This window comes from Panulirus ornatus, chromosome 58, assembly GCF_036320965.1.
Source record: "Panulirus ornatus isolate Po-2019 chromosome 58, ASM3632096v1, whole genome shotgun sequence".
NCBI lineage: Eukaryota > Metazoa > Arthropoda > Malacostraca > Decapoda > Palinuridae > Panulirus > Panulirus ornatus.
The window spans coordinates 27,222,499-27,249,977 of NC_092281.1; the positions used below are offsets into that span (position 1 = coordinate 27,222,499).

The 27,479-nt window shown below is 41.8% G+C and overlaps 1 protein-coding gene across 1 annotated transcript in view; it reads right to left on the reverse strand.

The window, feature by feature from the left end:
- Window positions 1-27,479, reverse strand: part of LOC139766688 (uncharacterized) — a 375,409-nt gene that overhangs the window by 141,688 nt on the left and 206,242 nt on the right. The window contains exons 13-14 of the mRNA XM_071695606.1: window positions 23,070-23,223; window positions 14,425-14,588 (exon numbers count right to left, since the gene is read on the reverse strand). Of these exons, the coding sequence (XP_071551707.1) occupies window positions 14,425-14,588; window positions 23,070-23,223 (318 nt within the window). The remainder of the gene's footprint in view (window positions 1-14,424; window positions 14,589-23,069; window positions 23,224-27,479) is intronic.

Below are 27,479 nucleotides of genomic sequence, written 5' to 3' on the forward strand. Positions count from 1 at the left end.
ACACATGTATATAATTCATACTGTCTGCTTTTATTCATTCCCATCGCCACCCCACCACACATAAAATAATAACCCCCTCCCACCACATGTGCGTAAGGTAGCGCCAGGAAAAGACAACAAAGGCCACATTCATTCACACTCAGTCTCTAGCTGTCATGTAATAATGCACCGAAACCACAGCTCCCTTTCCACATCCAGGCCCCACATACCTTTCCATGGTTTACCCCAGACGCTTCACATGCCCTGGTTCAATCCATTGACAGCACGTCAACCCCGGTATACCACATCGTTCCAATTCACTCTATTCCTTGCATGCCTTTCACCCTCCTGCATGTTCAGGCCCCAATCACTCAAAATCTTTTTCACTCCATCTTTCCACCTCCAATTTGGTCTCCCACTTCTCCTCGTTCCCTCCACCTCCAACACATATATCCTCTTGGTCAATCTTTCCTCACTCATTCTCTCCATGTGATCAAACCATTTAAAAGCACCCTCATCTGCTCTCTCAACCACACTCTTTCTATTACCACACATCTCTCTTACCCTTTCATCAATTACTCGATCAAACAACCTCACACCACATATTGTCCTCAAACATCTCATTTCCAGCACATCCACCCTCCTGCACACAACTCTATATATAGCCCATGCCTCGCAACCGTATAACATTGTTGGAACCACTATTCCTTCAAACATACCCATTTTTGCTTTCGGTGATAATGTTCTCGACTTCCACACATTCTTCAACGCTCCCAGAACTTTCGCCCCCTCTCCCATCCTATGATTCACTTCCGCTTCCATGGTTCCATCTGCTGCAAAATCCACTCCCAGATATCTAAAACACTTCACTTCCTCCAGTTTTTCTCCATTCAAACTTACCTCCCAACTGACTTGTTCATCAACCACATTGTACCTAATAACCTTGCTCTTATTCACATTTACTCTCAGTTTTCTTCTTTCAAACACTTTACCAAACTCACTCACCAGCTACTGCAGTTTCTCACAAGAATCAGCCACCAGCGCTGTATCATCAGTGAACAACTGATTCACTTCCCAAGCTCTCTCATCCACAACAGACTGCATACTTGCCCCTCTTTCCAAAACTCTTGCATTCACCTCCCTAACAATCCCATCCATAAACAAATTAAACAACCATGGAGACATCACACACCCCTGCCACAAACCTACATTCACTGAGAACCAATCACTTTCCTCTCTTCTACATCTTCCTACACATGCACATGCCTTACATCCTCGATAAAAACTTTTCACTGCTTCTCACAACTTGCTTCTCACACCATATATTCTTAATACTTCCATAAAGCATCTCTATCAACTCTACCATATGCCTTCTCCAGATCCATAAATGCTACATACAAATCCATTTGCTTTTCTAAGTATTTCTCATATACGTTCTTCAAAGCACACACCTGATCCACACATCCTCTACCACTTCTGAAACCACACTGCTCTTCCCCAATCTGATGCTCTGTACATGCCTTCACCCTCTCAATCAATACCCTCCCATATAATTTCCCAGGAATAATCAACAAACTTATACCTCTGTAATTTGAGCACTCACTTTTATCCCCTTTGCCTTTGTACAATGGCACTATGCAAGCATTCCGCCAATCCTAAGGCACCTCACCATGAGTCATACATACATTAAATAACCTTACCAACCAGTCAACAATAAAGTCACCCCCTTTTTTAATAAATTCCACTGCAATACCATCCAAACCTGCTGCCTTGCCGGCTTTCATCTTCCACAAAGCTTTTACTACCTCTTCTCTGTTTACCAAATCATTCTTCCTAACCCTCTCACTTTGCACATCACCTTGACCAAAACACCCTATATCTGCCACTCTATCATCAAACACATTCAACAAACCTCCAAAATACTCACCCCATCTCCTCATATCACCACTCCTTGTTATCACCTCCCCATTAGCCCCTTCACTGAAGTTCCCATATGTTCCCTTGTCTTACGCACCATATTTACCTCCTTCCAAAACATCTTTTTATTCTCTCTAAAATTTAATGATACTCTCTCATCCCAACTCTCATTTGCCCTCTTTTTCACTTCTTGCTCTTTTCTATTGACCTCCTGCCTCTTTCTTTTATACATCTCCCACTCATTTGCATTATTTCCCTACAAAAATTGTCCAAATGCCTCTCTCTTCTCTTACACTAATAATCTTACTTCTTCATCCCACCACTCACTACCCTTTCTAATCTCCCCACCTCCCACGCTTCTCATGCCACAGGCATCTTTTGCACAAGCCATCACTGCTTCCCTAAATACATCACATCCCTCCCCCATTCCCCTTACCTCCTTTGTTCTCACCTTTTTCCATTCTGTACTCAGTCTCCCCTAGTACTTCCTCACACAAGTCTCCTTCCCAAGTTCACTTACTCTCACCACTCACTTCACCTCAAAATTCTCTCTTCTTTTCTGAAAACCTCTACAAATCGTCACCTTTGCCTCCACAAGATAATGATCAGACATCCCTCCAGTTGCACCTCTCAGCACATTAACATCCAAAAGTCTCTCTTTCGCGCGCCTATCAATTAACACGTAACCCAATAACGTTCTCTTTCTAAATCAGGTATTCCCAATCACCTGTCCTTTTTCAACACAAATCTACAAGCTCTTCACCATTTCCATTTACAACACTGAACACCCCATGTACACCAATTATTCCCTCAACTGCCACATCACTCACCTTTGCATTCAAATCACCCATCACTATAACCCAGTCTCGTGCATCAAAACTACTATCACACTAACTCAGCTGCTCCCAGAACACTTGCCTCTCATGATCTTTCTTCTCATGCCCAGGTGCATATGCACCAATAATCACCCATCTCTCTCCATCAACTTTCAGTTTTACCCATATCAATCTAGAGTTTACTTTCTTACACTCTATCACATACTCCCACCACTCCTGTTTCAGGAGTAGTGCTACTCCTTCCCTTGCTCTTATCCTCTCACTAACCCCAGACTTTACTCCCAAGACATTCCCAAACCACTCTTCCCCTTTACCCTTGAGCTTCGTTTCACTCAGAGCCAAACATCCAGGTTCCTTTCCTCAAACATACTACCCATCTCTCCTTTTTTCTCATCTTGGTTACATCCACACACATTTAGACACCCAAATCTGAGCCTTCGAGGAGGATGAGCACTCCTTGCATGACTCCTTCTGTTTCCCCTTTTAGAAAGTTTAAATACAAGAAGGGGAGGGCTTCCAGCACCCCGATCCCGTCCCCTTTAGTCGCCTTCTACGACACATGAGGAATGCATGGGAAGTATCCTTTCTCCCCTATCCCCAAGGATAACTATTATCTGATAGGACTGAAATTATTACATATGTATACTTTTCTAAAAACCTCTATCATAAGGACCCACCTAAATTTTCTAGGTTTGAGACTTTGGCTTTGACCCTACTTCAGTCAGCATAACCTTTGGTCACTAAAGAAAGATCCCTAGCACATCAGTTACCCATACAACATGATAAGGAAGGTACAGTCCTTACACAGCATGACACAATAATTTTGTAAAGCAACAAATATGGCTAATTTGCCAGATTTTTCTAACTACTCTTCATATTTCCTATTAACTGAAATGATTCAAATTACTATATATTTATACTTTTCTAAGAAGAGAGAATGTTGAGGTGAAGAGAGTGGTGAGAGTAAGTGAGCTTGGGAAGGAGACTTGTGTGAGGAAGTACCAGGAGAGACTGAGTGCAGAATGGAAAAAAGTGAGAGCAAAGGATGTAAGGGGAGTGGGGGAGGAATGGGATGTATTGAGAGAAGCAGTGCTTTCCTCATGTGAATCAGACATTTAACACAGTGACCCATTGATAAATTCACTGTCGGAGCTTCATTTATTTGAAACTGCTTTACACATCAGAGATTACCTACATATGTACAGAACTTACAGAGATTTGGGAAACTTTTGGTATTTAAATCATAACCAAAATGTATAACATTTTCTGTTCATAAGAAATTATCTCAATTGCTTCATAATACACTTTCATGGGCATACCAGGACTGATCTATAAAATGAGATAAAAAGGCTAAAGAAGAGACTATCTGTTGTGGGAGAGATTCAGAACACTAACTATCAGCAGACTAACTCACATGTTATAAATGTATATAAAACATTTTTGGTTTCAGAAGTGGTAGAGGATGTGTGGATCAGGTGTTTGCTTTGAAGAATGCTTTTTTTTTTTTTTTTTTTTATACTTTGTCGCTGTCTCCCGCGTTTGCGAGGTAGCGCAAGGAAACAGACGAAAGAAATGGCCCAACCCCCCCCCCCATACACATGTACATACACACGTCCACACACGCAAATATACATACCTACACAGCTTTCCATGGTTTACCCCAGACGCTTCACATGCCTTGCTTCAATCCACTGACAGCACGTCAACCCCTGTATACCACATGTCTCCAATTCACTCTATTTCTTGCCCTCCTTTCACCCTCCTGCATGTTCAGGCCCCGATCACACAAAATCTTTTCACTCCATCTTTCCACCTCCAATTTGGTCTCCCTCTTCTCCTCGTTCCCTCCACCTCCGACACATATATCCTCTTGGTCAATCTCTCCTCACTCATTCTCTCCATGTGCCCAAACCATTTCAAAACACCCTCTTCTGCTCTCTCGACCACGCTCTTTTTATTTCCACACATCTCTCTTACCCTTACGTTACTTACTCGATCAAACCACCTCACACCACACATTGTCCTCAAACATCTCATTTCCAGCACATCCATCCTCCTGCGCACATCTCTATCCATAGCCCACGCCTCGCAACCATACAGCATTGTTGGAACCACTATTCCCTCAAACATACCCATTTTTGCTTTCCGAGATAATGATCTCGACTTCCACACATTTTTCAAGGCTCCCAAAATTTTCGCCCCCTCCCCCACCCTATGATCCACTTCCGCTTCCATGGTTCCATCCGCTGACAGATCCACTCCCAGATATCTAAAACACTTCACTTCCTCCAGTTTTTCTCCATTCAAACTCACCTCCCAATTGACTTGACCCTCACCCCTACTGTACCTAATAACCTTGCTCTTATTCACATTTACTCTCAACTTTCTTCTTTCACACACTTTACCAAACTCAGTCACCAGCTTCTGCAGTTTCTCACATGAATCAGCCACCAGCGCTGTATCATCAGCGAACAACAATTGACTCACTTCCCAAGCTCTCTCATCCCCAACAGACTTCATACTTGCCCCTCTTTCCAGGACTCTTGCATTTACCTCCTTTACAACCCCATCCATAAACAAATTAAACAACCATGGAGACATCACACACCCCTGCCGCAAACCTACACTCACTGAGAACCAATCACTTTCCTCTCTTCCTACACGTACACATGCCTTACATCCTCGATAAAAACTTTTCACTGCTTCTAACAACTTGCCTCCCACACCATATATTCTTAATACCTTCCACAGAGCATCTCTATCAACTCTATCATATGCCTTCTCCAGATCCATAAATGCTACATACAAATCCATTTGCTTTTCTAAGTATTTCTCACATACATTCTTCAAAGCAAACACCTGATCCACACATCCTCTACCACTTCTGAAACCGCACTGCTCTTCCCCAATCTGATGAAAGAGCAGAATGTATGTGAGAAATACTTAGAAAAGCAAATGGATTTGTATGTAGCATTTATGGATCTGGAGAAGGCATATGATAGAGTTGATAGAGATGCTCTGTGGAAGGTATTAAGAATATATGGTGTGGGAGGCAAGTTGTTAGAAGCAGTGAAAAGTTTTTATCGAGGATGTAAGGCATGTGTACGTGTAAGAAGAGAGGAAAGTGATTGGTTCTCAGTGAATGTAGGTTTGCGGCAGGGGTGTGTGATGTCTCCATGGTTGTTTAATTTGTTTATGGATGGGGTTGTAAAGGAGGTAAATGCAAGAGTCCTGGAAAGAGGGGCAAGTATGAAGTCTGTTGGGGATGAGAGAGCTTGGGAAGTGAGTCAGTTGTTGTTCGCTGATGATACAGCGCTGGTGGCTGATTCATGTGAGAAACTGCAGAAGCTGGTGACTGAGTTTGGTAAAGTGTGTGAAAGAAGAAAGTTAAGAGTAAATGTGAATAAGAGCAAGGTTATTAGGTACAGTAGGGTTGAGGGTCAAGTCAATTGGGAGGTGAGTTTGAATGGAGAAAAACTGGAGGAAGTTAAGTGTTTTAGATATCTGGGAGTGGATCTGGCAGCGGATGGAACCATGGAAGCGGAAGTGGATCATAGGGTGGGGGAGGGGGCGAAAATTCTGGGAGCCTTGAAGAATGTGTGGAAGTCGAGAACATTATCTCGGAAAGCAAAAATGGGTATGTTTGAAGGAATAGTGGTTCCAACAATGTTGTATGGTTGCGAGGCGTGGGCTATGGATAGAGTTGTGCGCAGGAGGATGGATGTGCTGGAAATGAGATGTTTGAGGACAATGTGTGGTGTGAGGTGGTTTGATCGAGTAAGTAACGTAAGGGTAAGAGAGATATGTGGAAATAAAAAGAGCGTGGTTGAGAGAGCAGAAGAGGGTGTTTTGAAATGGTTTGGGCACATGGAGAGAATGAGTGAGGAAAGATTGACCAAGAGGATATATGTGTCGGAGGTGGAGGGAACGAGGAGAAGAGGGAGACCAAATTGGAGGTGGAAAGATGGAGTGAAAAAGATTTTGTGTGATCGGGGCCTGAACATGCAGGAGGGTGAAAGGAGGGCAAGGAATAGAGTGAATTGGAGCGATGTGGTATACCGGGGTTGACGTGCTGTCAGTGGATTGAATCAAGGCATGTGAAGCGTCTGGGGTAAACCATGGAAAGCTGTGTAGGTATGTATATTTGCATGTGTGGACGTATGTATATACATGTGTATGGGGGTGGGTTGGGCCATTTCTTTCGTCTGTTTCCTTGCGCTACCTCGCAAACGCGGGAGACAGCGACAAAGCAAAAAAAAAAAAAAAAAAAAAATATATATAAATATATATATTTCTTTTTTCTTTCATACTGTTCGCCATTTCCCGCATTAGCGAGGTAGTGTTAAGAACAGAGGACTGGGCCTTAGAGGGAATATCCTCACCTGGCCCCTTTCTCTGTTCCTTCTTTTGGAAAATTAAAAAAAAAACGAGAGGGGAGGATTTCCAGCTACCCGCTCCCTCCCCTTTTAGTCACCTTCTACGACATGCAGGGAATACGTGGGAAGTATTCTTTCTCCCCTATCCCTAGGGATATATATATTTATATACATATATAAATATATATAAAACTTTTTTGCACAGTGCTCAAATGACAGATGTATAAGTTTGTTGAGTATACCTGGGAAATTATATGGGAGGGTATTGATTGAGAGGGTGAAGGCATGTACAAAGCATTAGACTGGGGAAGAGCAGTGTGGTTTCAGAAGTAGTAGAGGATGTGTGGATCAGGTGTTTGCTTTGAAGAATGTATATGAGAAATACTTAGAAAAGCAAATGGATTTGTATGTAGCACTTATGGATCTGGAGAAGGCATATGATAGGGTTGACAGAGATGCTCTGTGGAAGGTATTAAGAATATATGGTGTGGGAGGCAAGTTGTTAGAAGTAGTGATAAGTTTTTATCGAGGATGTAAGGCATGTCTACGTGTAGGAAGAGAGGAAAGTGATTGGTTCTCAGTGAATGTTGGTTTGCGACAGAGGTGTGTGATGTCTTCATGGTTGTTTAATTTGTTTATGGATGGGGTTGTTAGGGAGGTGAATGCAAGAGTTTTGGAAAGAGGGGCAAGTATGCAGTCTGTTGTGGATGAGAGAGCTTGGGAAGTGAGTCAGTTGTTGTTCGCTGATGATACAGTGCTGGTGGCTGATTCGGGTGAGAAACTGCAGAAGCTGGTGACTGAGTTTGGTAAAGTGTGTGAGAGAAGAAAGCTGAGAGTAAATGTGAATAAGAGCAAGGTTATTAGGTACAGTAGGGTTGAGGGACAAGTTAATTGGGAGGTAAGTTTGAATGGAGAAAAACTGGAGGAAGTGAAGTGTTTTAGATATCTGGGAGTGGATTTGGCAGTGGATGGAACCATGGAAGGGGAAGTGAATCATAGGGTGGGGGAGGGGGCAAAAGGTCTGGGAGCATTGAAAAATGTGGGGAAGTCAAGAACGTTATCTTGGAAAGCAAAAATGGGTATGTTTGAAGGGATAGTGGTTCCAACGTTATATGGTTGTGAGGCGTTGGCTTTAGATAGAGTTGTGCGCAGGAGGGTGGATGTGCTGGAAATGAGATGTTTGAGGACAATATGTGGTGTGAGGTGGTTTGATCAAGGAAGTAATGAAAGGGTAAGAGAGATGTGTTGTAATAAAAAGAGTGTAGTTGAGAGAGCAGAAGAAGGTGTTTTGAAATGGTTTGGTCACATGGAGAGAATGAGTGAGGAAAGATTGACCAAGAGGATATATGTGTCAAAGGTGGAGGGAATGAGGAGAAGTGGGAGACCAAATTGGAGGGGGAAAGATGGAGTGAAAAAGATTTTGAGTGATCGGGGCCTGAACATGCCTGAACACCCTCCTGCATGTTCAGGCCCCGATCACTCAAAATCTTTTTCACTACATCTTTCCACCTCCAATTTGGTCTCCCACTTCTCCTCGTTCCCTCCACCTCTGAGACACAGTATAATAAAAAAGTATAATAAATACTTTATAATAAATAAATATAATAAATAATAAATAATAAATATAATAAATAAATAAAATTATAATAAATTATAATAAATATAATAAATAAATAGCGACAAAGTATAATAAATAAATAAATGAATGAATAAAAACTTTTGGTGAGAGGGTCAGGGAGAACGGTTTGGCAAACAGAGAAGAGGTAGTGGAAGCTTTGTGGAAAACTGGCTAGGCGGTGGGTTTGGATGGTACTGCAGTGGAATTTATTGAAAAGGGGGGTGACTGTGTTGTTGACTGGCTGGTGAGAATATTCAATGTATGTATGGCTCATGGTGAAGTGCCTGAGGATTGGTGGAACGCATGCATAGTGCCATTGTGCAAAGGCAAAGGGGATAAAAGTGAGTGTTCAAATTACAGATGTATAAGTTTGTTGAATACTCCTGGGAAATTATATAGGGGGTATTGATTGAGAGGGTCAAGGCACGTACAGAGCATCAGATTGGGGAAGAGCAGTGTGGTTTCAGAAGTGGCAGAGGATGTGTGGATCAGGTGTTTGCTTTGAGGAATGTATGTAAGAAATACTTAGAAAAACAAATGGATTTGTGTGTAGGATTTATGGATCTGTAGAAGGATAGGTGAGAAAGAATACTTCCCACATATTCCCTGCGTGTCATAGAAGGCGACTGAAAGGGGAGGGAACGTGGGGCTTGAAATCCTCCCCTCTCATTTTTTTTTTAATTTTCCAAAAGAAGGAACAGAGAAGGGGGCCAGGTGAGGATATTCCCTCAAAGGCCCAGTCCTCTGTTCTTAACGCTACCTAGCTAACGTGGGAAATGGCAAATAGTTTGAAAGAAAGAAAGAAGAAGGCATATGATTGAGTTGATAGAGATGCTCTATGGAAGGTATTAAGAGTATACAGTGTGGGAGGCAAATTACTAGAAGCAGTGAAAAGTTTTTATCGAGGATGTAAGGCATGTGGATGAGTAGGAAGAGAGGAAAGAAACTGGTTCCCAGTGAATGTTGGTTTGTAGCACGGGTGCGTGATGTCTCCATGGTTGTTAAATTTGTTTATGGATAGGGTGGGTAGGGAGGTAAATGCAAGAGTTTTGGAGAGAGGGGCAAGTATGCAGTCTGTTGTAGATGAGAGGGTTTGGGAAATGAGTCAGTTGTTGTTCGCTGATGATACAACGCTGGTGGCCGATTTGGGTGAGAAACTGCAGAAGCTGGTGATTGAGTTTGGTAAAGTGTGTGAAAGAAGAAAGCTGAGAGTAAATGTGAATAAGAGCAAGGTTTTTAGGTTCAGAAGGGTTTAGGGACAAGTCAATTGGGAGGTAAGTCTGAATGGAGAAAAACTGGAGGAAGAAGTGTTGTAGATATCTGGGAGTGGATTTAGCAGTGGATGGAACCATAGAAGTGGAAGTGAGTCACAGGGTGGGGGAAGGGGCGAAGGTTCTGGGAGCGCTGAAGAATGTGTTGAAGGCGAGAATGTTATCTCGGAGATAAAAATGGGTATGGTTGAAAAGAATAGTGGTTCCAACAATGTTATATGATTGTGAGGCGTAGGCTATAGTTAGAGTTGTGCGGAGGAGGGTGGATGTGTTCGAATGAGATATCTGAGGACAATATGTGGTGTGAGGTGGTTTGATCAAGTAAGTAATGAAAGGGTAAGAGAGATGTGTGGTAATAAAAAGTGTAGTTGAGAGAGCAGAAGAGGGTGTTTTGAAATGGTTTGGTCACATGGAGAGAATGAGTGAGGAAAGATTGACAAAGAGGATATATGTGTCAAAGGTGGAGGGAACAAGAAGTGGGAGACCAAATTGGAGGTGGAAAGATTTTGTGAAAGAGATTTTGAGTGATCGGGGCCTGAGTATGCAGGAGGGTGAAAGGCATGCAAGGAATAGAGTGAACTGGAGCAATGTGGTATACTGGGGTCGACATGCTGTCAAAGGATTGAACCAGGGCATGTGAAGTGTCTGGGGTAACCATGGAAAGTTCTGTGGGGCCTGGATGTGGAAAGGGAGCTGTGGTTTCCGTGCATTATTACATGACAGCTAGAGACTGAGTGTGAACGAATGGGGCCTTTGTTGTCTTTCCTAGCGCTACCTCCCACAAATAAGGGGGGAGGGGGTTGTTATTCCATGTGTGGCGAGGTGGCGATGGGAATGAATAAAGGCAGACAGTATGAATTATGTACATGTGTATATATGTATATCTGTGTGTATGTATATATATGTATACGTTGTGATGTATAGGTATATATATTTGCATGTGTGGACGTGTATATATATACTTGTGTATGTGGGTGGGTTGGGCCATTTTTTCGTTTGTTTCCTTGTGCTACCTCGCTAACGCAGGAGACAGCGACAAAGCAAAATAAATAAATAAATATGAATATATATATAAATATATATCTATAGATATGTCAGGTGTTTGCTTTGAAGAATGTATGTGAGAAATACTTAGAAAAGCAAATGGATTTGTAGGTAGCACTTATGGATCTGGAGAAGGCATATGATAGAGTTGATAGAGATGCTCTGTGGAATGTACTAGGAATATATGGTGTGGGAGGCAAGTTGTTAGAAGCAGTGAGAAGTTTTTATCGAGGATGTAAGGCATGTGTACGTGTAGGAAGAGAGGAAAGTGATTGGTTCTCAGTGAATGTAGGTTTGCGGCAGGGGTGTGTGATGTCTCCATGGTTGTTTAATTTGTTTATGGATGGGGTTGTTAGGGAGGTGAATGCAAGAGTTTTGTAAAGAGGGGCAAGTATGCAGTCTGTTGGGGATGAGAGAGCTTGGGAAGCAAGTCAATTGTTCGCTGATGATACAGCGCTGTTGGCTGATTCATGTGAGAAACTGCAGAAGCTGGTGACTGAGTTTGGTAAAGTGTGTGAAAGAGGAAAGTTAAGAGTAAATGTGAATAAGAGCAAGGTTATTAGGTACAGTAGGGTTGAGGGTCAAGTCAATTGGGAGGTAAGTTAGAATGGAGAAAAACTGGAGGAAGTAAAGTGTTTTAGATATCTGGGAGTGGATCTGGCAGCGGATGGAACCATGGAAGTGGAAGTGAATCATAGGGTGGGGGAGGGGGCGAAAATCCTGGGAGCCTTGAAGAATGTTTGGAAGTCGAGAAGATTATCTCAGAAAGCAAAAATGAGTATGTTTGAAGGAATAGTGGTTCCAACAATGTTGTATGGTTGCGAGGCATGGGCTATGGATAGAGTTGTGCGCAGGAGGGTGGATGTGCTGGAAATGAGATGTTTGAGGACAATGTGTGGTGTGAGGTGGTTTGATCGAGTAAGTAATGTAAGGGTAAGAGAGATGTGTGGAAATAAAAAGAGTGCGGTCGAGAGAGCAGAAGAGGGTGTTTTGAAATGGTCTGGGCACATGGAGAGAATGAGTGAGGAAAGATTGACCAAGAGAATATATGTGTCAGAGGTTGAGGGAACGAGGAGAAGTGGGAGAACAAATTGGAGGTGGAAAGATGGAGTGAAAAAGATTTTGAGTGATCGGGGCCTGAACATGCAGGAGGGTGAAAGGTGGGCAAGGAATAGAGTGAATTTAATCAATGTGGTATACCGGGGTCGACGTGCTGTCAATGGATTGAATCAGGGCATGTGAAGCGTCTGGGGTAAACCATGGAAAGTTCTGTGGGGCCTGGATGTGGAAAGGGAGCTGCGGTTTCGGGCATTATTACATGACAGCTCGAGACTGAGTGTGAATGAATGGGGCCTTTGTTGTATTTTCCTAGCGCTACCTCGCACACATGAGAGGGGAGGGGGATGTTATTCCATGTGTGGCGGGGTGGCGATGGGAATAAATAAAGGCAGACAGTATGAATTATGTACATGTGTATATATGTATATGTCTTTGTGTGTATATATATGTGTACACTGAGATGTATAGGTATGTATATTTTGCGTGTGTGGACATGTATGTATATACATGTGTATGGGGGTGGGTTGGGCCATTTCCTTCGCCTGTTTCCTTGCGCTACCTCGCAAACGCGGGAGAGAGCGACAAAGCAAAATGAATAAATAAATATATAATATATATTTCTTTCTTTCTTTCAAACTATTCGCCATTTCCTGCATTAGCAAGGTAGCGTTAAGAACAGAGGACTGGGCCTCTGAGGAATATCCCCACCTGGGCCCCTTATCTGTTCCTTCTTTAAAAAAAAAAAAAGAGGGGAGGATTTCCAGCCCCCGCTCCCTTCCCTTTTAGTCGCCTTCTACGACACGCAGGGAATATGTGGGGAGTATTCTTTCTCCCTATCCCCAGGGATAATATAATATTTTTTTTTCTTTTTTTTTGCTTTGTCGCTGTCTTCCGCGTTTGCGAGGTAGCGCAAGGAAACAGATGAAAGAAATGGCCCAACCCACCCTCATACACATGTATATACATACGTCCACACATGCAAATATACATACCTACACAGCTTTCCATGGTTTACCCCAGACGCTTCACATGCCCTGATTCAATCCACTGACAGTATGTCAACCCCGGTGTACCACATCGATCCAATTCACTCTATTCCTTGCCCTCCTTTCACCCTCCTGCATGTTCAGGCCCCGATCACACAAAATCTTTTTCACTCCATCTTTCCACCTCCAATTTGGTCTCCCACTTCTCCTTGTTCCCTCCACCTCCGACACATATATCCTCTTGGTCAATCTTTTCTCACTCATTCTCTCCATGTGCCCAAACCATTTCAAAAGACCCTCTTCTGCTCTCTCAACCACGCTCCTTTTATTTCCACACATCTCTCTTACCCTTACATTACTTACTCGATCAAACCACCTCACATTGTCCTCAAACATCTCATTTCCAGCACATCCACCCTCCTGCGCACAACTCTATCCATAGCCCACGCCTCGCAACCACACAACATTGCTGGAACCACTATTCCTTCAAACATACCCATTTTTCTTTTCCAAGATAATGTTCTCGACTTCCACACATTCTTCACGGCTCCCAAGATTTTCGCCCCCTCCCCCACCCTATGATTCACTTCCACTTCCATGGTTCCATCCGATGCCAGATCCACTCCCAGATATCTAAAACACTTTACTTCCTCCTGTTTTTCTCCATTCAAACTTACCTCCCAACTGACTTGACCCTCAACCCTACTGTACCTAATAACCTTGCTCTTATTCACATTTACTCTTAACTTTCTTCTTTCACACACTTTACCAAACTCAGTCACCAGCTTCTGCAGTTTCTCACATGAATCAGCCACCAGCGCTGTATCATCAGCAAACAACAACTGACTCATTTCCCAAGCTCTCTCATCCACAACAGACTTCATACTTGCCCCTCTTTCCAAAACTCTTGCCTTCACCTCCCTAACAACCCCATCCATAAACAAATTAAAAAACCATGGAGACATCACACACCCCTGCCGCAAACCTACATTCACTGAGAACCAATCACTTTCCTCTCTTCCTACACGTACACATGCCTTACATCCTCGATAAAAACTTTTCACTGCTTCTAACAACTTGCCTCCCACACCATATATTCTTAATACCTTGCACAGAGCATCTCTATCAACTCTATCATATGCCTTCTCCAGATCCATAAATGCTACATACAAATCCATTTGCTTTTCTAAGTGTTTCTCATATACATTCTTCAAAGCATTCCTGATACCAACAGTAAGGCCAAATTAACAGAACTGAGAAGTATGTGCTTAAAATTCTAAGAGGTCCTTCTAGCACATCCCATAAACAACAAACTTTTTGTACATAATATGATCTTACTATCAGTGGAAGCTGACGCAGAAGATGATAATGATGTAGCTGAAGATGAGGAAGCAAGTGCTGGAGTTGAGGTAGAGGAAGAGAGGGTGGTGGAGGCTGCTACGTTAGTAAAGTCATCCATATCCACTCGCCTTGATGTAATTGTTCGACGAATACTTTGGTACCTGTACATATAAACAAACATATGTTCAATCTTTGACTAATTGAAATTATAGACTATTTCAAGGCAAATGACATTAAATCATATAAATACATGTTACAAGTGTATACCCTAATATCATAACCAAGATTCTTTATTAAACAAAAATGGGTTAAAATAATTCCTCCAAACTGACCTTTAACCACTTAATGGTTCACTTGAACAAATATATTCTGAAGTTTTATTTTCTATATTTATCATTTATTATACTTTGTCACTGTCTCCTGCATTAGCGAGGTAGCGCAAGGAAACAGATGAAAGAATGGCCAAACCCACCCACATACACATGTATATGCATACACATCCACACCCGCACATATACATACCTATACATCACAACGTATACATATATATACACACACAGACATATACATATATAAACATGTACATAAGTCATACTGTCTACCCTTATTCATTCCCGTCGCCAACCCGCCACATAATGAAATACCAAGCCCCTACCCCTGCATGTGCTTGAGGTAGTGCTAGTAAAAGACAACAAAAGCCACATTCACTCACACTCAGTCTTCAGCTGTCATGTATAATGCACCGAAACCACAGCTCCCTTTTCACATCCACGCCCCACAGAACTTACCATGGTTTACCCCAGACACTTCACATGCCCTGATTCAATCCACTGACAGCACGTCGACCCCGGTATACCACATCGTTCTACTTCACTCTATTACTTGCATGCCTTTCACCCTCCTGCATGTTCAGGCCCCAATCACTCAAAATCTTTTTCACTACATCTTTCCACCTCCAATTTGGTCTCCCATTTCTCCTCATTCCCTAAACCTCTGACACATATGTCCTCTTGGTCAATCTTTCCTCACTCATTCTCTCCATGTGACCAAACCATTTCAAAACACCCTCTTCTCTCTCAACCACACTCTTTTTATTACCACACATCTCTCTTACCCTTTCATTACTTAATCAAACCACCTCACACCACATATTGTCCTCAAACATCTCATTTCCAGTACATCCACCCTCCTCCGCACAACTCTATCAATAGCCCATGCCTCGCAACCATATATCGTTGTTGGAACCATTATTCCTTAAAACATACCCATTTTTGCTTTCCAAGATAATGCTCTCGACTTCCACACATTTTTCAACACTCCCAGAACTTTCACCCCCTCCCCCACCCTATGATTCACTTCCGCTTCCATGGTTCCATCCGCTGCCAAATCCACTCCCACATATCTAAAACACTTCACTTCCTCCTGTTTTTCTCCATTCAAACTTACCTCCCAATTGACTTGTCCCTCAACCCTACTATACCTAATAACCTTGCTCTTATTCACATTTACTCTTAACTTTCTTCTTTCACACAACCCAACACACTCAGTCACGAGGTTCTGCAGTTTCTCACACGAATCAGCCACCAGTGCTGTATCATCAGCGAATAAAAACTGACTCACTTCCCAAGCTCTCTCATCCACGACAGACTCCATACTCGCCCCTCTTTCCAAAACTCTTGCATTCACCTCCCTAACAACCCCATCCATAAACAAATTAAACAACCATGGAGACATCATGCACCCTTGCCACAAACCAACATTCACTGAGAACCAATCATTTTCCTTACATCCTCCATAAAAACTTATCACTGCTTCTAACAACTTGCCTCCCACACCATATATTCTTAGTACCCTCCACAGAGCATCTCTATCAACTCTATCATATGCCTTCTCACATCCATAAAGGCTACATACAAATCCATTTGCTTTTCTAAGTATTTCTCACATACATTCTTCAAAGCAAACACCTGATCCACACATCCTCTACCACTTCTGAAACCACACTGCTCTTCCCCAATCTGATGCTTTGTACATGCCTTCACCCTCTCAATCAATACCCTCCCATATAATTTACCAGGAATACTCAACAAACTTATACCTCTGTAATTTGAGCACTCACTTTTATCCCCTTTGCCTTTGTACAATGGCACCATGCAAGCATTCTGCCAATCCTCAGGGACCTCACCACGAGTCATACATACATTAAATAACCTTACCAACCACTCAACAATACAGTCACTCCTTTTTTAATAAATTCCACTGCAATACCATCCAAACCCACTGCCTTGCCGGCTTTCATTTTCCGTAAGCTTTTACTACCTCTTCTCTGTTTACCAAATCATTTTCCCTAACCCTCTCACTTTGCACACCACCTCGCCCAGAACACCCTATATCTGCCACTCTATCATCAAACACATTCAACAAATCTTCAAAATTCTCACTCCATCTTCTCACATCACCACTACTTGTTATCACCTCCCCATTTACCCCCTTCACTGATGTTCCCATTTGTTCTCTTGTCTTACTCACTTTATTTATCTCCTTCCAAGACATCTTTTCATTCTCCCTAAAATTTAATGATACTTTCTCACCCTAACGCTCATTTGCCCTCTTTTTCACCTCTTGCACCTTTCTTTTGACCTCCTGCCTCTTTCTTTTATACATCTCCCAGTCATTTGCATAATCTCCCTGCAAAAATCATCCAAGTGCCTCTCTCTTCTCTTTCACTAATAATCTTACTTCTTCATCCCACAACTCACTACCCTTTCTAATCTGCCCACCTCCTACACTTCTCATGCCACAACCGTCTTTTGCACAAGCCATCATCGCTTCCCTAAATACATCCCATTCCTCCCCCACTCCCCTTACATCCTTTGTTCTCACCTTTTTCCATTCTGTACTCAGTCTCCGATTGGTACTTCCTCACACAAGTCTCCTTCCTAAGCTCACTTACTCTCACCACTCTTTTCACCTCAACATTCTCTTTTCTTTTCTGAAAACCTCTACAAATCTTCACCTTCGCCTCCACAAGATAATGATCAGACATCCTCCAGTTGCACCTCTCAACACATTAACATCCAAAAGTCGCTCTTTCGCACACCAATCAATTAACATGTAATCCAATAATGCTCTCTGGCCATCTCTCCTACTTACATACATATACTTATGTATATCTCTCTTTTTAATCCAGGTATTCCCAATCACCAGTACTTTTTTCAGCACATAAATATACAAGCTCTTCACCATTTCTATTTACAACACTGAACACCCCATGTACATCAATTATTCCCTCAACTGCCACATTACTCACCTTTGCATTCAAATCACCCATCACTATAACCCAGTCTCGTGCATCAAAACTACTAACACACTCATTCAGCTGCTCCCAAAACACTTGCCTCTCATAATCTTTCTTCTCATGACCAGGTGCATATGCACCAATAATCACCCATCTCTCTCTATCCTTTTTCACTTTTACCCATATCAATCTAGAGTTTACTTTCTTACACTCTATCACATACTCCCACCACTCCTGTTTCAGGAGTAGTGCCACTCCTTCCCTTGTTCTTGTCCTCTCACTAACCCCTGACTTACTCCCAAGACATTCCCAAACCACAGTTCTCCTTTACCCTTGAGCTTCGTTTCACTCAGAGCCAAAACATCCAGGTTCCTTTCCTCAAACATCCTACCTATCTCTCCTTTTTTCTCATCTTGGTTACATCCACACACATTTAGACACACCAATCTGAGCCTTCAAGAAGGATGAGCACTCCCTGCGTGACTCCTTCTTCTGTTTCCCCTTTTAGAATTTTAAAATACAAGGAGGGGAGGGTTTCTAGCCACCAGCTCCCATCCCCTTTAGTTGCCTTCTACGACACGTGAGGAATGCGTGGGAAGTATTCTTTTTCCCCTATCCCCTATAATGTTTTAATATTTTCAGAACTTAACAAAACTTCACTCTAGTCCCATATTCAGGTATCTATCTCTTCTTCCTTGTCATCCATAATCACACAACCTCTATAGATGAGGACAGTAATTGTTTCTTATTTGATGGGAACATTTGTATTGCTTGTATACTAATTTCTTGCTACCATAAGCAAGCAGATTTCTTTGATTAAACTAAAGAAAAGTTAAACCAACAACAGACACTACTGAGAAAAAACAAATGAAACAATATTTCCGTCTATCTGTATCTAGTACATTTTCTATTATATACCAAAACATCAACCAGAATATCTTTCAAATAAAATGGTATAAAAAATAACCCTATAGAAAATAGGAAGTCATGTGCAAAATAAAGAGACATAGCTGCCTTGCTCCACTTAAAAAACTAGAGACACTTTTAGTTCCATCATGTAGCAGGTAGCATTCCTGACTGTGGCACATTCACAGGCCACCTATATTCTAGCACATGTGTAAGAATCCTAGTTATGGCAATTGGTCCACAATCAATCCAGCTGTTCATCCATCCCTAGAGATTAACTGATAAAATGGGGAAACTGGCTCAGGTTAGAGTATATAAGTAGTTATAAATCCTCCCTTACAATATCACTTTCCAAAACAAAGGACATAGCAAGAGGTGAAGAGAAGATTTTTTTCTTCTTAAGCTCTGTCACCTGATCTTAATGCAACCTCGCTCATGTGGGAAATGTACTGAAACCACAGCTCCCTATCCACATCCAGGCCCCACAAACCTTTCCACGGTTTACCCCAGACATTTCACATGCCCTGCTTCAGCCTAATGACAGCATGTCAACCCCGGTATACCACACTGTTCCAATTCACTCTATTACTTGCACGCCTCTCACCCTCCTGTATGTTTAGGCCCCGACCGCTCAAAAACTTTTTCACTCCATCCTTCCACCTCCAATTTGGTCTCTCACTTCTTGTTCTCTCAACCTCTGACACATAAACCCTCTTTGTCAATCTCTCCTCACTCATTTTCTCCATATGTCCAAATCACTTCAACACATCCTCTTCTGCTCTCTCAACCACACTCTTTTTATTTCCACACATCTTTCTCATCTTTTCATTACTACTCGATCAAACCATCTCATACCACATAATGTCCTCAAACATTTCATTTCCAACACATCCACCCTCCTCTGTGCAACTCTATCTATAGCCCATGCCTTGCAACCATATAACATTCTTGAACCACTATTCCTTGAAACATACCCATTTTTGCTCTCCGAGATAAAGTTCTTTCCTTCCTCAAATTCTTCATCAGTCCCAAGAACCTTTGCGCCCTCCCCCCACCCTGTGACTCACTTCCGCTTCCATGGTTCCATCTGCTGCTGAGTCCACTCCTAGATATCTAAAACACTTCACTTCCTCCAGTTTTTCTCCATTCAAACTTACATCCCAATTGACTTGTCCCTCAACCCTACTGTACCTAATAACCTTGCTCTTATTCACATTTACTCTCAACTTTCTCCTTTCACACATATTTCCAAACTCAGTCACCAACTTCTGCAGTTTCTCATCTGAATCAGCCACTAGGGCTGTATCATCAGCGAACAACTCACTTCTTAGGCCCTCACATCCACCAACTCTGCATACTTGCCCCTCTCTCCAAAACTCTTGCATTTACCTCCCTACCTACCCTATCCATAAACAAATTAAACAACCAAGGGGACATCACACACTCCTGCCACAAACCGACATTCACTGGGAACCAATCACTCTCCTCTCTTCCTACTTATACACATGCCTTACATCCTCGATAAAAACTTTTCACTGCTTCTAACAACTTACCTCCCACACCATATACTCTTAAGACCTTCCACAAATCATCTCTATAAACCCTATCATATGCCTTCTCCAGATCCATAAATGCTACATACATAGGTATTTCTCACATACATTCTTCAAAGCAAACACCTGATCCACACATACTCTACCACTTCTGAAACCACACTGCTCTTCTCCAATCTGATGCTTTGTACATGCCTTCAACTTCTCAATCAATACCCTCCCACATAATTTCCCAGGATACTCAACAAACTTATACCTCTGTGGTGACAACTCTCACCTTTATCCCCCTTGCCTTTGTACAATGACACTATGCATGCACTTTGGCAATCCTCAGGCATTTCACCATGGTCCATACATACAGTGAATATGCTTACTAACCAATCAACAACACAGTCACCCCCTTTTCAATAAATTCCACTGCCTTCACTAATTCTTTTCTCTTTACCAAACCATTCTCCCTGACCCTCTCACTTCATACACCGCCCATTCCCTGTATCTGCCACTCTATCATCAAACACATTCAACAAACCTTCAAAATACTCACTCCATCTACTCACTTCATCATTACCTGTTATCACCTCCCCACTTGCCCCCTTTACCGATGTTCCCATTTGTTCTTATGTCTTATGCATGTTATTTACCTCCTTCCAAAACATCTTTTTATTCTCCCTAAATTCTCCCTAAAATTATATAATTCTCTCTCAACCCTACTCTCATTTGCCCACTTTTTCACCTCTTGCACCTTTCTCTTGACTTCTTGCTGATATCTGCAGGTGACAAAGATTGGCAATGCCATATCAACTAGAGAAGATAGACTAAGATTACGAGAGGATCTAGATAAAATTGCTCAATGGTCTAGTAAATGGCAAATGCAATTTAACATCAATATATGTCAGCAGTTACAAGTAAGAACCTAAACAAAAAAAATCTGATTATGAACAGATGGGCCACAAGATAAAGGACACCCCTAGTGTGAGAGATCTAGGGGTCACTGTCTACAGTAACTTCAAATTCTTCCAGCACTGCAATGAAGCTGCAAAGAAAGCAAATAGGATGTTAGGATTTACAAACAGAAACTTTACATACAAAAGCAAGGATATGATATTGCCACTATACCTAAGTCAAGTTAGACCACATCTCGAATATGCAGTGCAGTTTTGAGCCCCCTACTTAAGTGAGGATATTCTTAAATCGGAATCAGTAAAGAGAAGAGCATCTAAATTGATTCCTTCCCTGTGTAACAAACCATATGATGAGAGACTGTGAGAATTAAGCTAATTCTTCCTAAGCAAGATGAGCCTCCATAGCAAATCAACAGAATGTTTCAAAATATCTAAAAGATTCAACAATGTTGAAATTGAAAATTTCTTCACTGTAGCACCAACATTACCGATGAGAGGAAATGGATTAAAACTTCACGGTCACGAAGTTAATCTGGACTGCATCAAATATTTTTTTTACCATCAACATTATTGATGAATGGAATAAGTTCCCAGAAACTGTTGTTCAGAGCAACACCCTTAACATCTTCAAAATTAGACTTGATCATCACTTGTCACTCCAGGATTGGATAATTCATTTAATCAATCATTATAATGCAGTGGTATATCAGGTCTCTCCCTGGCCATGCTGCAGTAACATACCAACATTGCTAACCCATGAGAGAGTAAATAAGAATTATTTACAGGTATGCTAAGTTGTGAGACTGGAGCTCAAACTTCGAGGTCACTAAGTTAATCTGGACTGCATGAAATATTTTTTTACCATCAACATTATTAATGCATGGAATAAGTTCCCAGAAACTGTTGTTCAGAGCAACACCCTTAATATCTTCAAAATCAGACTTGATCATCACTTGTCACTCCAGGACTGGATAATTCATTTAATCAATCATTATAATGCAGTGGTCTATCAGGTCTCTCCCTGGCCATGCTGCAGTAACATACCAACATTGCTTAACCCATGAGAGAGTAAATAAGAATTATTTACAGGTATGCTAAGTTGTGAGACTGGAGCTCAAACTTCGAGGTCACTTAGTTAATCTGGACTGCATGAAATATTCTTTTTTACCATCAACATTATTAATGCATGGAATAAGTTCCCAGAAACTGTTGATCAGAGCAACACCCTTAATATCTTCAAAATTAGACTTGATCATCACTTGTCACTCCAGGACTGGATAATTCATTTAATCAATCATTATAATGCAGTGGTCTATCAGGTCTCTCCCTGGCCACGCTGCAGTAAAATACTAACATTGCTTAACCCATGAAAGAGTAAATAACAATTATTTACAGGTATGCTAAGTTGTGAGACTGGAGCTCAAGTTTATCCTTATTATTGTCTCTATAACAAAAAGTGAAGAGATGCATGTCGTTGATGATGGGAAACATGACATATTCATGTTCATTCTACATTATAACTTTCCTATAAAAGTTTCCTTCAGGCTCATCAATCCTGAAAGGTATTTTTTCTACCTGTTTTCCATCTGGCATAAGCTGGAGGGAAGGGACGGTGGGGAGAGAGCCTTTGCTTTGCTATCTTCTTGTTCTACTGCTTTCAAGGTTTTTGTCTCTTTTTAAGCAGAGTTAAGGCCACATCACCTCCCAAGGACCTTGGGTCTCTCTCTCTCTCTCTCTCTCTCTCTCTCTCTCTCTCTCTCTCTCTCTCTCTCTCTCTCACTATCAAATAATATTCAATCCAATAATGTCTGCTGACCATCTTTCCCACTCACATATGTATACTTGTATATATCCCTCTTTTTTGAACCAGGTACTACCAATCAGCAATCATTATACAGTACACAATTCCAAACAGTGTTCACCATTTCCATTCATAATACTGAATACCCAATGCTCTCCAATTATACTAAATTTATAACTAACCTCCTGTCCAACTGCTGCCTCTGGAGTTGATCAGTGGACTGATTTCTCTGCGACTGAGCTATGTCATTACCCGAAGGTCGCTGCCATGTAGTTGTCCGATTTACATGGTCAATATAGAAAATTCGTCCATGACTGTCAATTCGTGCTTCCCAGTCTGTAAAAGGAGGATTCTCAATTAATCAAATCAAAGTTTAGAGTAAAGTCTGTCCATCCATCCTCCACCAGCATGGCCTATGCAGTCTCAAATCCAGATCCAGTACCTATATATCTGCAAACTTCCACTCTCCTCAATGATAAAACCATTCATCAATATACTAACTATCTTTTCATCTCACCTTTCTTTTCATACTCTCATTCTTTAGCCACAGACAAACACTCTAAAATAATTGCTCTCTTATTCACACTTCCCATGTATTTATTGCCTTGTAAAGCAAAATCTTCATCAACAATTCCTTCCTGTAAATATTTCTTTCTCATTTCTCACCATTTCTCTCCTTTATCCACATCCAAATCTTTTAATAATTTCAGTGCACAAGCTTACTGAATATTAATTGACCCATGCGATAAATAATCCCTTCCCAAAGAAATAAAATCCCTTACAAACTAAATCCCTTACAAACAATTTTTTTTATCATATAATATACTTTGTCGCTGTCTCCCGTGTTAGCGAGGTAGTGCAAGGAAACAGACGAAAGAATGGCCCAACCCACCCACATACACATGTATATACATACATGTCCACACATGCACATATACATACCTATACATCTAAACGTATACATATATATATATATATATATATATATATATATATATATATATATATATATATATATATATATATATATTTATCTATTTATTCATTATGCTTTGTCGCTGTCTCCCGCGTTTGCGAGGTAGCGCAAGGAAACAGACGAAAGAAATGGCCCAACCCACCCCCATACACAATGTATATACATACACATCCACACACACAAATATACATACCTATACATCTCAATGTACACATATATATACACACACAGACACATACATATATACCCATGCACACAATACACACTGCCTTTATTCATTCCCATCGCCACCTCGCCACACATGGAATACCATCCCCCTCCCACCTCATGTGTGCAAGGTAGCACTAGGAAAAGACAACAAAGGCCCCATTTGTTCACACTCAGTCTCTAGCTGTCATGCAATAATGCCCGAAACCACAGCTCCCTTTCCACATCCAGGCCCCACACAACTTTCCATGGTTTACCCCAGACGCTTCACATGCCCTGATTCAATCCACTGACAGCACATCAACCCCGGTATACCACATCGATCCAATTCACTCTATTCCTTGCCCTCCTTTCACCCTCCTGCATGTATATATATATATACAAGGGAGCAAATGGGAACTTCAGTGAAGGGCGCAAATGGGGAGGTGATAAGTAGTGGTGATGTGAGAAGGAGATGGAGTGAGTATTTTGAAGGTTTGTTGAATGTGTTTGATGATAGAGTGGCAGATATAGGGTGTTTTGGTCGAGGTGGTGTGCAAAGTGAGAGGGTTAGGGAAAATGATTTGGAAAACAGAGAAGAGGTAGTAAAAGCTTTGCGGAAGATGAAAGCCGGCAAGGCAGCAGGTTTGGATGGTATTGCAGTGGAATTTATTAAAAAAGGAGTGACTGTATTATTGACTGGTTGGTAAGGTTATTTAATGTATGTATGACTCATGGTGAGGTGCCTGAGGATTGGCGGAATGCGTGCATAGTGCCATTGTACAAAGGCAAAGGGGATAAGAGTGAGTGCTCAAATTACAGAGGTATAAGTTTGTTGAGTATTCCTGGTAAATTATATGGGAGGGTATTGATTGAGAGGGTGAAGGCATGTACAGAGCATCAGATTGAGGAAGAGCAGAGTGGTTTCAGAAGTGGTAGAGGATGTGTGGATCAGGTGTTTGCTTTGAAGAATGTATGTGAGAAATACTTAGAAAAGCAAATGGATTTGTATGTAGCATTTATGGATCTGGAGAAGGCATATGATAGAGTGGATAGAGATGCTCTGTGGAAGGTATTAAGAATATATGGTGTGGGAAGCAAGTTGTTAGAAGCAGTGAAAAGTTTTTATCGAGGATGTAAGGCATGTGTACGTGTAGGAAGAGAGAAAAGTGATTGGTTCTCAGTGAATGTAGGTTTGCGGCAGGGGTGTGTGATGTCTCCATGGTTGTTTGATTTGTTTATGGATGGGGTTGTTAGGGAGGTGAATGCAAGAGTTTTGGAAAGAGGGGCAAGTATGAAGTCTGTTGTGGATGAGAGAGCTTGGGAAGTGAGTCAGCTGTTGTTCGCTGATGATACAGCGCTGGTGGCTGATTCATGTGAGAAACTGCAGAAGCTGGTGACTGAGTTTGGTAAAGTGTGTGAAAGAAGAAAGTTAAGAGTAAATGTGAATAAGAGCAAGGTTATTAGGTACAGTAGGGTTGAGGATCAAGTCAATTGGGAGGTAAGTTTGAATGGAGAAAAACTGGAGGAAGTAAAGTGTTTTAGATATCTGGGAGTGGATCTGGCAGCGGATGGAACCATGGAAGCGGAAGTGGATCATAGGGTGGGGGAGGGGGCGAAAATCCTGGGAGCCTTGAAGAATGTGTGGAAGTCGAGAACATTATCTCCGAAAGCAAAAATGGGTATGTTTGAAGGAATAGTGGTTCCAACAATGTTGTATGGTTGCGAGGCGTGGGCTATGGATAGAGTTGTGCGCGGGAGGATGGATGTGCTGGAAATGAGATGTCTGAGGACAATGTGTGGTGTGAGGTGGTTTGATCGAGTAAGTAACGTAAGGGTAAGAGAGATGTGTGGAAATAAAAAGAGTGTGGTTGAGAGAGCAGAAGAGGGTGTTTTGAAATGGTTTGGGCGCATGGAGAGAATGAGTGAGGAAAGATTGACCAAGAGGATATATGTGTCGGAGGTGGAGGGAACGAGAAGTGGGAGACCAAATTGGAGGTGGGAAGATGGAGTGAAAAAGATTTTGAGTGATCGGGGCCTGAACATGCAGGAGGGTGAAAGGAGGGCAAGGAATAGAGTGAATTGAATCAATGTGGTATACCGGGGTTGACGTGCTGTAAGTGGATTAAAACAGGGCATGTGAAGCGTCTGGGGTAAACCATGGAAAGCTGTGTAGGTATGTATATTTGCGTGTGAGGACGTATGTATATACATGTGTATGGGGGTGGGTTGGGCCATTTCTTTCGTCTGTTTCCTTGCGCTACCTTGCAAACGTGGGAGACAGCAACAAAGCAAAAAAAAAAAAAATATATATATATATATATATATACACACACACACACATATACATATATACACATGTACATAATTCATAGTCTGCCCTTATTCATTCCCGACACCACCCCGCCACACATGAAATGACAACCCCTTACCCCCCCCATGTGCGCGAGGTAGCGGTAGGAAAAGACAACAAAGGCCACATTCGCTCACACTCAGTCTTTAGCTGTCTTGTATAATGCACCGAAACCACAGCTCCCTTTCCACATCCAGGCCCCTATTTTAATAAATTCCACTGCAATACAATCCAAACCCGCTGCCTTGCCAGCTTTCATCTTCCGCAAAGCTTTTACTACCTCTTCTCTATTTACCAAATCATTCTCCCTAACCCTCTCACTTTGCACACCACCTCGACTAAAACACCCTATATAAACACATTCAACAAACCTTCAAAATTCTCACTCCATCTCCTCACATCACCACAACTTGTCATCACCTTCCCATTAGCCCCCTTCACTGATGTTCCCATTTGTTCCCTTGTCTTATGCACTTTATTTACCTCCTTCCAAAACATCTTTTCATTCTCCCTAAAATTTAATGATACTCTCTCACCCCAACGCTCATTTGCCCTCTTTTTCATCTCTTGCACCTTTCTCTTGACCTCCTGCCTCTTTCTTTTATACCTCTCCCACTCATTAGCATTACTTCCCTGCAAAAATCATCCAAATGCCTCTCTCTTCTCTTTCACTAATAAACTTACTTCATCACACCACTCACTTCCCTTTCTAATCTGCCCACCTCCCACGCTTCTCATGCCACAAGCATCTTTTGCACAAGCCATCACTGGTTCCCTAAACACATCTAATTCCTTCCCCACTCCCCTAATGTCCTTTGTTCTCACCTTTTTCCATTCTGTACTGTCTCTCTCGTTACTTCCTCACACAAGTCTCCTTCCCAAGCTCACTTACTCTCACCACTCTCTTCACCCAACATTCTCTCTTCTTTTCTGAAAACCTCTGCAAATTTTCACCTTCACCTCTGCAAGTTAATGATCAGACACCCTCCAGTTGCATCTCTCAGCACATTAACATCTTTTGCGCACCTATCAATTAACATGTAATCCAATAACGCTCTCTGGCCACCTCTCCTACTT